The sequence below is a fragment of the Leopardus geoffroyi genome, chromosome E1, assembly GCF_018350155.1.
Source record: "Leopardus geoffroyi isolate Oge1 chromosome E1, O.geoffroyi_Oge1_pat1.0, whole genome shotgun sequence".
NCBI classification, from domain to species: Eukaryota; Metazoa; Chordata; class Mammalia; order Carnivora; family Felidae; genus Leopardus; species Leopardus geoffroyi.
In genome coordinates, this window is record NC_059330.1 from 18,647,084 (window position 1) to 18,663,695 (window position 16,612).

At 51.0% G+C, this 16,612-nt stretch overlaps 1 protein-coding gene across 1 annotated transcript in view; it reads left to right on the top strand.

Annotated features, from left to right (window-relative positions):
* The first annotated feature begins 13,712 nt into the window (after positions 1–13,712).
* Positions 13,713–16,612, top strand: part of NOS2 (nitric oxide synthase 2) — a 37,970-nt gene continuing 35,070 nt past the window's right edge. Inside the window, exon 1 of the mRNA XM_045487977.1 lies at positions 13,713–13,897. Coding sequence (XP_045343933.1) covers positions 13,788–13,897 — 110 coding nt within the window. The 5' untranslated portion in view covers positions 13,713–13,787. The remainder of the gene's footprint in view (positions 13,898–16,612) is intronic.

Sequence of the window (16,612 nt, forward strand, 5' to 3'; positions counted from 1 at the left end):
CCTGAGCCAAAATCAAGAAGAGTTGGACGTTTAACCAAATGAGCCACCCAGGTGCCCCAGGAGTTAAGTGTTAATGACAAAAACAATTCATACAGAATTACAGACACAAGAGCCTGGGACAAAGTTACAATCACAAAGCTGCCTGTGTTTTGTGGGACCCAAGGAATTTAACAAAAATCCCCTACCCCTGGACAAGCAGAGCAAGACTAACTCCATTTTGTGCTACACCCACCGTCTCATGTATAACCCCCACATGACCTACTTATTGCTTAAGACACTCCCCCACCCCAGTCAAGCCGCTGAGCACACCCTTACTGGATACCGGCTCATACAGGAATACGGAACCCCTAACCGCCAAAGAATGTAAACCCCGCCTTTTGCCCGCCAAACTTGCGCACCAATTCTGACCAGAGTGATAGGCTAGTTCAAACAGTTACTATAGGGTAAATTGTAATTCAGTTGGCCATCTGCATGTGGACTGACATGACTATGCAACTTTCTGTGTGTGTTACAATCTCATTGGCCACTGGCCTCTATAAAACTGCTACGCCTTTTAACCTAGGGGTCCAAGTCCCTGCTCCGCTGTGTCGGGTATACTTGGGCCCAAGCTCGAGCTTGCAAATAAACCCTCGTGCGTTTGCATCGTTATCGGCTCCTTGGTGGTCTCTCGGATTCGAAATCGGGGGCATTACAGATTGTCTTTATTTTCTCCACCTCTCTCAATCCACTGCCTGCTTGGGCTAAAAGAACATGTATTCCCCCTCTGCCCCAACACACATTCCGTTCCATTTTTACAAAAAAACATTTTTTTTTTAATGTTTGTGTATTCTTTTTTTTTTTTTAATGTTTTATTTATTTTTGAGACAGAGAGAGACAGAGCACGAGCAGGGGAGGGGCAGAGAGACAGGGAGACACAGAATCCGAAGCAGGCTCCGGGCTCTGAGATATCAGCATAGAGTCTGATGCAGGGCTCGAACTCACAGACCGTGAGATCATGACCTGAGCTGAAGTCAGACGCTTAACTGACTGAGCCACCCAGGCGCCCCTGTTTGTGTATTCTTGAGAGAGAGACAGAGCACGAGCAGAGGAGGGGCAGACAGAAAAGGAGACACAGAATCCGAAGCAGGCTCCAGGCTCTGAGCTGTCAGCACAGAGCCCGATGCAGGGCTTGAATCACGAGACCATAACCTGAGCCGAAGTCAGATGCTTAACAGACTGAGCCACCCAGGTGCCCCTCCTTTCCTTCTTGATGAGGGCCCCTGAGGTCACCTGGCGACTTACACAGCAACCTCATGAGGTGTGTGTCACCACTGTCCCCATGTTACATGCATCAGGGAACCCGCTCACCTGGACTCAGATGAGCCAACAATCTCCCCTCTAAAGGGGCTCATGGCCTCTTGGAGTGGCAGTGGCTGCCTCTCCCGGGCCCCCCATAATTCTAGGGTCTCCCGGGATGGGGGCAGAGCCCATGGCTGCCACCACCCCAGCCATGTCAGCAATTTATTTTGTCCTTGTCCTCTTTCTCTCCTGACATTTTAACTGTCCCAACCAACAAATTACTTAGATGACACAGAAACTATCCAACGGAGAGCTCACCTCACAGGGTCCAAAACAGTAAATATAGGTCATTGCTCTTACAGTGCCTGAGCCTGGGCGCAGATGCGACTATTTTCTCTACTGAGCCTTAAAATCCTCCACGCTGTGAGGCTCTGAGTAGCTTTGGCTGTTTAGGTTGGTCCTGGAATCTAGAAAACCCTTCTGTGAGGTTTGCCCGTGGAGCTGTGGTTGAGTCCCGATGGGCTCTTCTCAGGTGCTCCCCCCCCCCCCAAATCCCTACCCCCTCCGAGGCCCTAAATGAGAGGCTCAGGAATCCGGAAAGTGGGAGTACTAAAGGATACAAATGGCTGGGAAGAAATCCCCTCCGGGGGCCAGTGCTAATCTTCCCAGGAATGTCTGCAACTCCCACCCACTCAGTGACCCTCCACTGCCCGGCAGCAGCTTCCTGCCCTATACGAACCTCTCTTGCCTGTCTTTCTCCCTCCGCCCTTCCACTGCCCCACCCCCCACGCCTTCTCCAGCCCTTTTCCAGTAGTTAATTAATGCATCAACATTTGCGCACATATTGGACAGACCTCTGAGAAAACAGACTGGAAAAAGGAAACGCCCACCACACTGCGCCCTGTGCAGGCAATGTATGCGCGTTCCCGTATTCTGTCATCCCACAGGCTGGGCTTATTATTTCCACTTCCTGGAAGAGGAAACTGAGGCTTAAAGAGGTTCCAGAACTTGCCCCATCCAGAAAGGGGTCCTGTACACAGCGTCTCCATGGCTCTCGGGGAGTCCAAGTCATCTGCACACTCTGAACTGCCCAGGAGTGAGGCAAACTGGGTGTCTGGAACCACAGTTCAGGATGGGCTGCAGATTACTGTGTGTCCACCCAGTCCTCCCCGTTGCTGGGGAGCGGTCTCTCCTACCAAAACCAGAGCTCATAGCTCAGGGACTGGCATTCCTTCTACATGTCCATCCATCCATCCATCCATCCATCCATCCATCCATCCATCCAACCACCCATCCAACCATCTATCCAACCATCCAAAGGCCATTGACCACTGCACAACCACTTGGAAGCTATTATAAAAAAGATAGGCAGGGCGCCTGGGCGGCTCATTCAGTTAAGCGTCTGACTTCCGCTCAGGTCATGATCTCGCCGTTCATGAGTTCAAGTCCGGCGGCAGGCTCTGTGCTGACAGCTCAGAGCCTGGAGCCTGCTTCGGATTCTGGGTCTCCCTCGCTTTCTCTGCTCCTTCCCCACTCATTCTCTCTCTCTCTCTCTCTCAGAAATAAACATTAAAAATTTTTTTTAATTAAAAAAGTTTTAAAAAGACAGGCAATAATAAATGTTGGTGAGGATATGGAGAAATCATAACCCTCACCCACTGCTGGTGGGAGTGTAAAATGGAGCAACTACTTTGGAAAACAGTCTGGCAGGTCCTCAAAAGGTTAAAGCTTAAGAAACAAGCGAAACATAAAGTTACCCCATGACCCAACAATTCCACTCCTAAGTATGTACCCAAGAGAACTGAAAATATTTGTTCACACAAAAACCTGTATGCAAATTTTTATAGCGGCATTATTCATAATATCCAAACAGTAGAAATGATCCAAATGACCATCCACTGATGAATGGATAAAAAAAACTGGCATGTCCATGCAATGGAGTATTATTGGGTTGTAAAAAGAAACAAAGTACTGATACATCCTGCAACATGCCTAAACCTTGACAACATTATGCTAAGTGAAAGAAGCCAGACAGGAAAAGACCTATTTCATGACTCCGTTTATATAAAATGCCCAGAATAGGCAAATCCAGAGACAAAGGCAGATTAGTGGTTGCCTAGGGCTGGGGGTTGGAGAAAATGAGGAGTGACTGCTAATGGGTATAAGGTTTCTTTTTGGGGTGATGGAAATGTTCTGGAATTGGATAGAGGTGATGGTTGCACAACCTTGTGAAAATACGAAAAACCACTGACTTGTACACTTGTAAAAGGTGAATTTTATGGCATGTGAATTATATCTTAATTAAAAATTTTTTATTGAGTATCTACTATATGCCAGGCACGGTGCTGGTACCACGGAGGTGTGTGAGACACGGCCTTGGCCTTGGGGAACTTGTGTCTAGGAAAGGAGACAGATGAATGAGCCACAATGCAAAGAGTAGGATCAGTGTTGGGCTGGAGGGGGACCCCAGGGAGCTTGGGGTGGAGAGTCAGGGGACCCTTCTAGAGAGGACAATACCATGAAGTAAAACAGACTCTGCAGGGGATTAGAGTTAGCCAGGGCAAGTGTGTGGGGTTGGGGAGCTGTCTGGGAAGGTCAGTCCAGGCAGAGAGAAGAGTGCCTGTAAAGGTGTGGCTTGCTGGGGAGTTCCTGGAGAGGCCAGAAGAGCCCTGAGGTGCCCAGATGAGGTAGCAGAGGCACACATACCAGATGCTGAAGGCCCAGTTTCCCTCTTAGAGGAAAGCAGGTGCCTCCCTTTAAGCTCAGCAGCCAGCCGGGCAGAAGGCCTATCACCCTTCTCTGAGGGCTCTCCTGCAGGTCCTGATCTGTATACACAGCAAGAAAACTGCCTGCTCCCCCCTGCCCCACCCCCAGGCCCACAAGGAAAGTGCAGAGATGGATAAAGAAGAAAATAACTATTGCTCATATATCCACCACTCTTCATATTTTAGTTTTTTTTTTTTTTTTTTCTGTTTTTCCCCCCTGTGCCTTTATTTTATGTGGTGGGGATCATTGTGTGCTACAATCTGACGTTTTTCTAGCTGATATCATAAGCATTGTTCCTTGTCATAAAAAAATTCTTAATAGACTTCACTTCTTTGACTATATTATGGCCCGCCCTAAAGCTGGACTCCAAAGCTGGACCAGCATGACTTTATTTTATTATTATTATTTTTAATGTTTATTTAGTTTTGGGAGAGAAGGAGAGACAGAGCACAAGCAGGGGAGGGGCAGAGACAGAGGGAGACACAGAATCCAAAGCAGGCTCCAGGCTCTGAGCTGTCAGCACAGAGCCCCACGCAGAGCTCGAACTCACGAGCTGTGAGATTGTGACCTGAGCCAAAGTCGGACGCTTAACCGACTGAGCCACCCAGGCGCCCCTGGACCAGGCTGACTTTCTTAAATGATGACCATTGAGATTGTTTCGGACTGTCATCTGCAATGATGCCCTGAACATCTTTGTGCACCACGTGGCCAGAATCTGGAGTTGGAAGTGCCAGTTACTGTTCTGCTTTTTGGAGGGTGCTCTGGTCAGGAAGGGGGCTCTCCCCAGAGCACCAGAGACAAGACATCCATGAGGCTGGGCAACTCAGGGAAACCCAGATATCAGAGCTGGAAGGGCTCCAGAGAACCATAACTGAAAACACAGAGGCCCAGAGGGCTCATGTGGCCCAACCAAAGACGGACAGCTTTTTATGGAAGGACCCAAGGGGCTGTGTTAAGCTGGTGGGAAGGCCTTTAGAACTTCTTCTGGGATTAGCATCCAGCATCCTCAGAGGCTGAAGCTGGGGAGAAAGTGACCACACACTTGTCTTCCTCCTCCATTTGGCCTAGCCCTCCCCCACCTGTACCATGCAGCCTGTGTTTTGCCCACATCTCTCATTCCAGGGCACCCTGTGAATTCCAGCTACCAGCAGCTGCGTCTCTGGGCCTATGGGCTTTTCCAGAACCAAGGAAGGCCACGCTGCCACAATCCCCCTGGGAGCAGCCTCAACCAGTGATTCTCTGGCTGCAAACAGCCAGCAGTCTTGTCCCTCCGATGGTGCTCTCTACTGTATCCTATGTTTCCCTGTGGAATTGAACTCCAGTTGCCCGTTGTGGCAACTGGCTTAATGTTACAACCCTTGATGGCTGCCTGCCCTTCCCCATTTCCCTACTGATGTCCCCTGCATGTCCCAAATATACTACTTGTAACTGAATCCTTGCACCTTGAAGTTACCTTGCCTCGGGGGCTGCCCGGATGCCACTCTATGTATTAATCCTCAACCCAGGAAGCAGCATAGAAGGGCAGAGAAAAGAAAATGTTCTGGGGAGCGTCAAAAATAAAGCTGACCCTTAAAGAAAATTCCTGGCTGGAATGCCCCTGTGAGCTGGTCAGGTCCTTACGCACTGGGCTGGCCCGGCCAGTGAAGTCACAGGCCTGTGCCAGCCACCATGAGTCACACTCCAGGGACTCAGGGAGTAAAGCCGCCCATCTTCTGGGCCACCTTAGGTCTGTCCACCCCAGGTGACCACCTGGGCATTTCCAACAAAAATCCCTCTGCTTCTGTCATCTCCAAGTCATTCAAGGGGTCCACAGTCAGGGAGACCTTGTCTACCCAGTGGCTGGAATTTTGTGTGACTCACACCCTCCAGTGGTCAGTCGGCAAATGACGTGGGGCTCAGGGGCTGGGGGCCTGCTTGAGACCCGATGCCTTTAGGGTATCAGAGCTGGGAGGATCCTTAGAGAGCCTCTTCCATGGTGCCTTCCTCTGTCAGGTGAGGGGAGGGAAACCTTACTAGGACGCGTGACTTGCCCTGAGTCCCACGCGAGCGTGTGTGTGCACGTGTAGTTGCTGACAAGTCAAGACTTGCATACACGCGAGTATATGTTCCTTGCAGGTGTGTGTGTGTTTCACCTTCAGGAATTCTTGTCACACCTGCATGCCACATAGGCTATCATTTGCTTAAATATTTTTTTCCTTAAAACGACTCTTTTTTTTTTTGAACTTAAAAAAATGTATTTCTTTTTTTTTTTTTTTTTTTAATGTTTATTTTTGAGAGAGACAGAGTGTGAGTCGGGGAGGGGCACAGAGAGGGAGACACAGAATCCGAAGCAGGCTCCAGGCTCTGAGCTGTCAGCATAGATCCCGTCACAGGGCTCGAACTCACAAGCTGTGAGATCATAACCTGAGCCGAAGTCAGCCGCCCAACCGACTGAGCCACCCAGGCGCCCCCCCAAAATGTAATCTAAAATGAATGTTTATCACTTTCTGCAAGTTGAAAAACCAGTAAATGGTCACAGACAGTAATCACATCCATAAAAACTTTAACTGTAAAAATAAAAATAAGGCGATTCCAGGTAGGACTCCTAAGGAGTGCCCTAAGTACATTGACCACACTTTGGGAGACATGTCATTTGACCCGGGTTACCCAGATCACCTTGCCTGTCGCATCATCTGTAAGGACATCTACTGAGCGCCTACTGTGTGCTGAGTGCTGAGGTTATAAGACACTCAGGGGAGAGACCAGATATATAAGCAACCACGTCACCATCTGAAAGGGGGTTGGTATCAGTGAACCTTGGGGAGGAGAAAGAAGCAGGAGGATGGACCAGATGAGTGCAAGGGAGGTTGGGGACCTTCTGGACTGGAAGAAGGGGAGACTTAGGAATGAGACACTCTCAGCTTCCCCATCTCCTAGGAAAGGAACTGTTAGTATCTCTTGGGTGCCTGGCACTTTGAAGACAGGATCTCATTTTATCCTGGGGAAAACCATACAAAGGAGCTCTCACTGCAGCTAAAGAGCCTGAGGCTGGGGACTTGGCCAAGTTCACCTGGCTGAGCCAGGAGTGAAACACAGTCCAGTCTGGCCTCACAGCCACATGCGTACAGGGTAGGGATGGTAAACCCGAGTGTTGGAGACCCTGCAGAAATGCCACCGCCCAGCAGTCGGCCGTGGCAGCGCTTGCCTGAAGGACTGCAGTCCCCATGAGCCCTGCTCACCTGGAGGCCAGGTGCCCTCAGCATCTGAGCAGCACAGCCACGCACTTTGTGCGGTACTGTCCCCTAGGGGGCAGCTCCTTTGCTTCAGCACAGGGAAGACGCAGGGCTGCATTTCTGGCTGTCCAGTTCTGATGGATGGTCCTTGAGGCTGTGGGCCACCTCCTTGAGCCTCAGTGCCCCATCTGTAAGACGGGAAGTGTGGCCCCTTCATTGCAGGGTTGTGGTGAGGTTGGGTAAAGTGCTGTGCACATAGTAAGTACACAAATCCTCCGTGCAATCAATGTTTGACCACCTACCATATAGCACAGAAATGCAGAGATAAATGTGACAGAGTCCTCCTGTCCTTGTGGAGCTTAGCATACAGAGAAGGGTGGCCCTCTTTCCCTTATTATAACACATATTCTGAGAGTGAGGAAGACAAGGGCTGTGTCTTTGGGATCACCCCTTTGTCCACCATCATGCTGAGTCCTACCTAATGGGCACCCCATGAGTACATGGCATAGAAACGACCCGCCTTTAGAGTCTGAGAGTTCTGGGTTCAAATCCCAACTCAGCCCCTTCCTGGGTAACTCAGGCAAGTCACTTTCCCTCTTTAAACTGCAGCTTCCTCCTCTGTACAGTAACTCCCTCAAAGAGCCATTGAGAGGATCCCATGGGGGCTTCTGTGAAGCAGGGGCATGGGGCAGGGACCCCTCTGCCCCTTCCTGGGGGGTCCCTGCACCTGCCTTGTATTGCACAGCACTGGCAACAGACACTGGTATGGGGAGAGAACGTTCAACCCAAGGTAATCCTCCGCTCTTCCCTCGGCCTCAGTTTCCCACCCCCTTCCTGTTACTTGTCCTCTTTGCCCCCGGGGTATGCTCACTTGCAGTGAAATGGGCAGGTACACAGGGCACACGAGGTGGGGAGTCATCTGGATTCAGTGAGACCTTGGTCTCAGACCTGGGCCGAGCTTCAGCTCTGCCTTTTATCAGCTGAGTGACACTGGGCTGGTTGCTCAACCTTCCTGTGCCTCAGTTTCCCTACTTGTGAAATTGGCTAGATAATAGTGCCTTCCTCGCCAAGGGCTGCTGGAGCTATTGACTAAGACGAGCAGTAAGCTCAGGGCCTGGCTGTAGTTATGTGGTTCGTGGTGGCTGCAATTCTCATGCTGGGGAATTCTTATTACAGGACAGTGGCGGGGGGCGGGGGCGGGGGAAGAGTCCAAGAAAGGCAGTGGGGTGTGGTGCGGGAGGCTTGCTCCCCTGGAACCCTGTCCTGATTGTCCCCTTTGCAGGGCTTGACAGGCTGGAGGAGGTGTGGAAGGGGGACTCCAGCCTGCGAGCTGGAACTCTAGGGTTTTAGCCTCGCCGCTGCCGAACTGTGTGATCCTGGACAAATTCAACTTCGCTGGGCCTCCGTTTCCCCGTCTACAAAACGAGGCTAGTAATAACACCCACCTCACGGGCTGTTGTGCGGATCGGGTGGCTGATCCATGAAAGCGCCTTGCTTGGTCACCGTGCCCTCTGAGCATTATTTTTGTAGAAAGAGCTTCAATGTGGCTACCCGCCGAGGCCCCAGTGGAGCTGAGGCACCTCCACAGCCTGGCGCAGGAGCAGATTAACTTTATTTGATGGAAAATCAGTCCCAGGATGATGAGGCTGAGGAATGCCAGTGGGGCTTGCTATAGGCGTGATGTCCCAGATGCCCTGGTAATAAAAGGAGGAGGTGTTCTCTGTGGAGGCCTCAGAACCTCTACCTCCCCCTCGCCTTGCCAGGGGCCCACCTGTCCCTGCCTGCTCTTCAAGGTGCTCTCTGATTTCTCCTTGGCAGCATTCACTGGCCACATCCATCATCAGAAGAGGCCCAGGAATGTGGCCCGTTGGGTGAGCAGGGCCAAGAGCAGGCCCAGAGAGCCAGCCCTGGACCCTGCGTGCAGGTGAGCTCAGTGGGGTGGAGGGGATCAGGGCCACGGCTTGTTCCAGCTCCAAGGCTTCCTGCTGTGTGACCCTGGGGGATCTCTTAACCTCTCTGTGTGTCACCATCCTCACAGTTACAGTCACTCTCTTTCTCGCTGTTGGGACTAAGTATTGGGATAGTGGTGATTACGACTATACTAAAGATCATGAATATGCTAAAAACCACGGACATGTGCACTTGAGAATAATTAAAATGGTGAGTTTTTTTCCCCTGGTGAGTTTTCCCCCAATAAAAAAAAATAAATGAGTGCCATGTGACAGAAAGAAAACTGGGGATTCATGTTCGTGATGGGGTGCTAACCCTCTGGAAGAGAGTCTGTGTCCCCCACTTGCTCTTTGTCAAAAGGCGAATTGTTATTCTCTGACCCACAGCGGGGCCCAAACATTCTTGCTTGGCTGCCTTTTTGCTCGGTAGCTCAAAGTATTTTCATGGTTCTCATCCACTCGCTTTGATCTTGGCCACCGTGGGTTGTGTGAGAAGTCAGGCCTGGAGAGGAGGGCTGTCTCTTCTGAGGTCACACAGCAGCTCACTAGTGGGGCTGCCCCTCGAACCGAGGACCTTTCAGATTAAAAAAAAAAAATTTTTTTTTCACGCTTATTTATTTCTGAGAGACAGAAAGAGACAGAGCACGAGCAGGATAGAGGCAGAGAGAGAGGGAGACAGAATCCAAAGCAGGCTCTAGGCTCTGAGCTATCAGCACAGAGCCCGACGCAGGGCTTGATCCCACGAACCGCAGGATCATGATCTGAGCTGAAGTCAGATGCTTAACCGACTGAGTCACCCAGTCACCCCTCAAACCCAGGACCTCTCAGACCCATCGCAGCCACGTCTGCAAAGCCTGGTGCTCAGGTCGGGCAGTGACTGCTGACCTGAACCCTGCCAGGGACCAAGAACACCGCGGGTTGACACACGCTGTGTTAGAGCAGGCCCCAAGGTGACGTGGCACCCTTGACGCTCAGGCTGGCGATGGGAGCAGAACACAAAGGAACAGGGAAAGGAAACAAATGGTCCCGCTGTCACCCTGCACCAGGCACTCCAGAGACCCTTTGCTTGGTACCTCTCGCCACTCTTTTAGCTAATGCCTCCCGAGGGCCCAGTCTGTGCCGATCGGTGGGTGTTTGGGATACTGGGTGGTGAGAATGCCTACCCCCAGCAGCTCATGATTTATTGGGGAGACAGGAGACCTGGGTTCTGTCCTGACCCTGCCACGGATTTGCTGAGACTTCAGATGCATCAGCTTCCATACCTATCCAGAGGGATGGAATCAAAGAAGGCAACTGGGCAGTCTGGACTGTCTACCAGGCAGCTGGATAGTCATAAACGCCACGTACTTCAAGGGGTCATGTAAAGGGAGGCCTCTTGCGCAGGAAAGCCGACAGCAAGGTAAGGAGGACACGGAGACACTCCCAGGAACCGCAAGCGGGAGAGTTCCTCTTCACTAGGGATGGGAGCATCTGAGATCAAGCCAGGGCACCAACCTCAAGTAAAGGGCAATGCACACACATTCTGGGTGTGACCGTGCATCCAAGGCCCGACTGTCACATGTTTGATAGCTCAAATAACTGAATATCTGCATTTCCTGAGGCAAAACCAACCGGGTGCTCTGATGCTGAGTCCATGGGATTCTAGAGGATTCCACGAATGGCAAATAGTAGTACCCATCTCATGAGACTGCTAGAGGTGTTAAAGGAATTAGCACACGTATTTGCAGCAAGAATAGCCAAATATGTGGAAGCAGTTACAGGGAATAGGGATTAGAGTGAGGCAAACTCCTAATCATCCCTTAAGACCCTGTCCTGGTGCCCTCTCCCTTTTGAACCATCCCTGAGTAATGTAGATTCGGCTACTTCAGCCACGCCATCCCTCCATCACTGCATGTATCACTCTGTACCATAATTATCCATCATTCTTTTCTCTAAGCTTTGCACTCGCTGAGCCCAGGGAAACAGTGTCTTTCCTCAAGCAGTTTGGTGTCCCTAAACTGAACTTGCTAAAGCCTGAACAAAGGATGGCTCTGGCATGTTGAAACTCATTGCAGCCTACTCCTGTTTTTCATTCATCCATTCCACAAAGATCTTTGAGCTTCTCTTCGTGGTTTTTTTGGGACTCAGTTTATCTTAAACGAATTCCATCCATCATAATGCTGCATTTCATTTGGGATGGGAAGGAAGGAGACAAATGGATGGTGACAGTGATGTGTTAGGATGATGAAACATTTCCAGGATGGTGGAAACAATCCATACCCTACAGGAATACCGGATTGGAAGTATTATAATAAATGGAAGTATAAGAAATGATAATTTTCCATAGAAGAACGTATAAGAGAATTTCTGTTACAAAAAAGGAATTTTTTTTCCCTGTAGAAAATTATTCTACCAATTATTCTCTGAGGGTGAGACATAGTGGGTCCAACATCTGAGAGATCTCTCTGTGCCACTGACTCCCCTTCCCTTCCCCCAAACGCAAGCTGAATATTTCAGTGACCTGTTTGGAACACTGGCATCATCCAGCATCACTGGACTTCTGTAACCTGGGCATTTTCCAGTGTGTTCCATGCTGTCAACATTCCCCAGCTTCCTGGACCCCTGCCACCAACTGGAAAACTAAGAGGCCAGACGGGAATTAACCAGAGCGCTCCCTGCTGAGGAAAAAAAGTACCCAGATGCTGAAATCCAGGCAACGTGGCTTAGCTAAATAAAATCTGGCTCCACGATGACTCCTGTATCAGACCCCACCCCCACCCCACCCTGCTGATCAGCTGCCACCAAGGACCTGGGACCAGGAAGCAGTCGGTTTACGGAGGATGCACTACATAGGGTGATGTAACAGCAGGAGCAGGTCACCCACAGACCAGGAGCCCCAGTCATAAATTAGCAAACTCTACACCCAGCTGGGGACACTCCCTTTGGAAACAAAAAAAAACAGACCTTTATGCAAAAACGGCTCCCTGGATGACACTGGGTGGGTATAAATATAACTTAGCTGCCAGTGTGCTCACAACTTTGCGGTCAGTTGAGCCTGAGACTTTCTGGCCCCAAAGAACTCAGCATCGCTGGTCTGAGACCTCTCGGTCACCCTCGGTGAGGCGCCCGGGCAGTTTGAAGTGGTTCCCAAGGCCTCAGGCACAGGTCTCCCGGCGTGCTTGTCCGTACCCTGCTGAGGCAGCGTGGCCAGCGGCGAGGTGAGGTGAGCTGTCTTCATTTCTGGGGAAGCTACTGTTTTGAGGGGGTTTTGCTTCTTCTGGTTTGGGAAGGTCCAGAAAACTGTGGGAGTTTTCTGCCTACAGAGATAAACTGGTGGAAATCTAAGAAATGCCCACGTGAGGTTTGGCCACTTGGAAAGGGCATCTTGTTTAGATTTTTTTCCCTGCAAAATTTGCTACAGTTCCAGGAAAACCTTTTTGGCAAATTCAGATTGGAGAGCGGGGAGAAATCTACTAGGAATCTTTATACAGGTGATCCTACTCAGTCCTTATAAGGTGCGCCTCTCCCCTCGCAAACGAATTCTGTTGAGTATTATTAAGCCCATTTTACAGATGCAGAAATGAGTCTCAGGTAAATAACTCAATCCAGGTCATGCAACTAGTAGACCCAGGACTTGAACCCAGGTTTGGGGGCCTCTAAGATTCCTACACGAGCCACATCACCACACTGCCTTCCAATGCAGAGGGTTTTGCCATTGAGAAGGCGTGCTGGGGGCTAGCCTGGACCGGACCTGACCCTCCACTTAGGTGTCCCTTTTTTGCCCTTTAAAAAAATTTTTTTTTAGCATTTATTCATTTTTGAGGGACAGAGAGAGACAGAGCAGGAGTGGGGTAGGAGCAGAGAGCAAGGGAGACACAGAATCCGAAGCAGGCTCCAGGCTCTGAGCTGTCAGCACAGAGCCCGACGCGGGGCTCAAACCCACGAACTGTAAGATCATGACCCGAGCCAAAGCTGGATGCTCAACCAACTGAGCCACCCAGGCACCCAGCCCTTTTTTAAAGGAGGTGATCTCCAGTGTTGAGGGTTGAGTGCATTTTTTCACAAACGGTTCTACAAATGATCTCACAAACAATGATTCTCTCCCCTCCGCTGCCAGTGCTTTCTCCAATGGCAGGTGTAACATGACAGTTGCTAGTTAGACTGCTGGGAGTGACCTTGCAGGACCAGGCAAAGGCACCCATGTTTCAGTGCACGTGGGCTCCTCCCCACCTTGCCCTGGGGTCAGGCGGGCCAGCAGGTCCTATGAAGGAGGCTCACAGGGTATATGTGCTTTGCGATCACTATGCTATGGATTCAGTGTTTCTCCTTCAGATTGTCATGCGGCTTTGTAGAACTAAAATCTATGTCCACGGATCCCCAGATCCAACCTCAAAATAGGAACGGAGATTGCAAGCATGGATGAAGTGGCTGTTTGTGTCAGCTTCTGTCCCGATTCCGGAGCAAACTCACCGTATCGGGAAGGCTCAGTTCCGTAAACTCTTCCTAACCTTCTGTCACCATCTCCTTCCCCTTCCTCAGCCCCGTCGGTGAAGAGCCTCTGAGTTTCAATCCAGATAAGTGACCTGCTTTGCAAAGCATAGAGATGGCCTGTCCCTGGCAGTTTCTGTTCAAGGCCAAATCCCACCAGTACAACTTGACTGAGGAAACAGACATCAACAACAATGTGGGGAAGGCCGTCCGGGCCCCCTCTGGGTAAGCTCTTCCCTGTTACCACCTGCTGCTCGTCTTCCCCGGGGCTTCCATTCCCTGCCCTGTGCGCCAACTCAGAATTCCTCTCCCTGCCTCTGGCATCTCACTGGAGGTCTCAGATGTCCCCATAGGAATTCAGCGCAGGCACTGTTTAGTGGACACCTCATCGCGCCTGACACTATGTGTAGAAGGAAGGGACATGGCACAATCCTGGCCCTCAAGGATTCTGGAATCTCTGGGGGAGGAATATGGGAAGGGAGTATGGAATATCTGACTTGAGAGGAAGAGGCAGTGGGGCCCAGTGGTTAGAGCAAGCAACATCCCGGCTGACGTTCGATCCCATTCTCTCTGGTGTGCAGGCTTCACGAACTGGTAGATATTTTGAATATCAGCCTGAAGGGTAGCAGGACATTAGACAAACCGTATCCAAGCCTTCTGCTGGGCTGTACTAGCTGGCCCCATGCTGTCTCTTCACCTGCTGTGTGACCTCTCTGATGCTCAGACACAGCAGGAAGACACCAGTGGGACCCACCCCATAGCCGGTTGAGGATGACACAAGAGTGTGCATATAAAACACTTAGCAGTGTGCCCATACGTAGACACACTTGATTAATGGTAGGGTCTCTTATCATCTATTGGGCAACCCGAGTTACTGAGTAACTCTGTGCCAGGGTTATACAGGGCACTTCACGTGTGTTGCATCTCAACTGATCTCCACAGCCGCTCCGTGGAGTGTGGGTCATTGTCTCATTTTACAGATGAGGAAATAGAAGCTCCAAGAGGGAAGTGACTCCCCTCAGGTCACACGACTGGTAATTGATCCCCCCCACCCACGCCCCCACCCGACCCCCAGCCGCCTGTAGGAGAAGCAAGCCAGAGACAGAACTGAGAGAATTAGCCAGCCAACCAGCCAGTCAGTGAACAGGCTTCCAGAGCATGCTAGAAGAGTTCAAAGCCTCGAACTGGAGGAAGTAAAAAGACAAGTTAATCTGCATTAACGTGATCTTATGAATCAGAACAAAGCCCCAGTCCATACGGAGCTGCCACATAGCCCCGCAGCCCCCAGAGAAGGTTTCCCGTGGACACCAGTGGGCAGGATGGCAACCTTGAGCGCACCTGCCAGAGGCCGCAGAAGAGTGGCAAGGTTAAGAGCACGGGCTTGGAGAGAAGCAGGTGGCTTTGCCGCTTAATAGTCCTGTGGCCTTTGGCAAGTCCCCTAGCCTCTGAGCCTCTGTTTCCTCACCTGTAAGAAGGGGGTAGTATTGCTTATCCCCTGGGGTCATGGTAAGCATGAAATGAGTTTTCACGTGTAGACAACTCAGCCCCGTGCCTGGCAGAGAGGAAATGCTCCGTAAATGGCATCTGTTGTGGTTGTCTCTGTTATCGCAGATGGCAGCTAGGACGAGGTCGAGCGATGTTGAACAGGGTCCCCTCCAAGGGCTTCGCAGAAGCGAGGTGGGCTTGGCGGACTCGCAGAGAGGGTAGAATGTGGGGAGGTCAAGACAAGTAGCGAAGACATTGCAGGAAGCGGGTAGCATGGGCAAAGATTCAGACAGAAGCCAGCATGACTGTGTTGGGGGCTGCCATAGGAGAGGCAGGGAGCCGCTGCAGGTTCTTGAACAAGACAGTCCCCGTGTGGGGTGTGGGTTGAACTGGAGGAGAGCGCATTGGAAACCAGGCAGTCTGCGCTGTGGTGGCCAAGAGACCGAGAGATGAGAGTGCAGGGTTGGACAGCCTCTAGATGTCCTCCTGGCACTTCAAGACTCAAATGCTGCAGACCGACAGCAGCAGCATCCTCCCGGGATCTCAGGAGGTCACCAAATCATGTGTCCCTTCCTTCTCTTCATGTCCCAGCTGCAGCAACCCCCTCTCACCACCCCAGCTCCAACCCCTCTTACTCCATGACTTCTAGCAAGCCCTGCTTCTGCTCTAGAGTCTACAGTGGCTCCCCATGGCCTGTCATCACGCTGATGCTTGACTGTGGCTGTTCCATATGACCCCAATCCACCCCCCATCTTTTGAGATCACCCTGAATGCCCCTCCTCTCCTAGCCCATCAGTGTGGCCTACTGCCTTGAGCCCCAGATCCCACACCTTCTAATAGCACTGACAGTTTAGTCCTGATTTGTGTTTTGGGACCACTCAGGAAACCTGAGTTGTAGGTTGACTTGAGGCAAACTAGCTCACTTTACTCATCTTTTTAAGCCGGGGTGAGCTGATGGAAGTACTGACATAGGTATCAGAGGCGATGGAGAGAAAATATCACATTTAATTCATTTAACCCTCTTAACGCTTCACGAGGAAGGAGCGTTCGTTATCCTCCCACTGTAGCCATGAGGACACGAGAGCCTAGGAGGTTTGAGTAAAGTTTTTTAAGATTTATTTATTTTTAAGAGAGAGAGAGAGAGAGAGAGAGCACAAGCAGGGAAGGGGCAGAGAAAGAGGGGGACAGAAGATCCCAAGCGGGCTCTGTGTTATCAGCGCAGAGCCCAGTGCGGGGCTCGAACTCAAAAACCGCGAGATCACGACCTGAACCGAAGTCGGATGCTCAACCGACTGAGCCACCCAAGCACCCCTTAAGTAATTTTTAAGATCTCAGAGCTGGAAAATGATAGAGCCAGCAGTCAAACCCAGCAGTCTGGCTCATAACCCCTACCCTGAGCCGCCACTCGGGCCTGGGCATGTTCTAGTCCACAAACAGCGATTTGCTGAGGGCTAC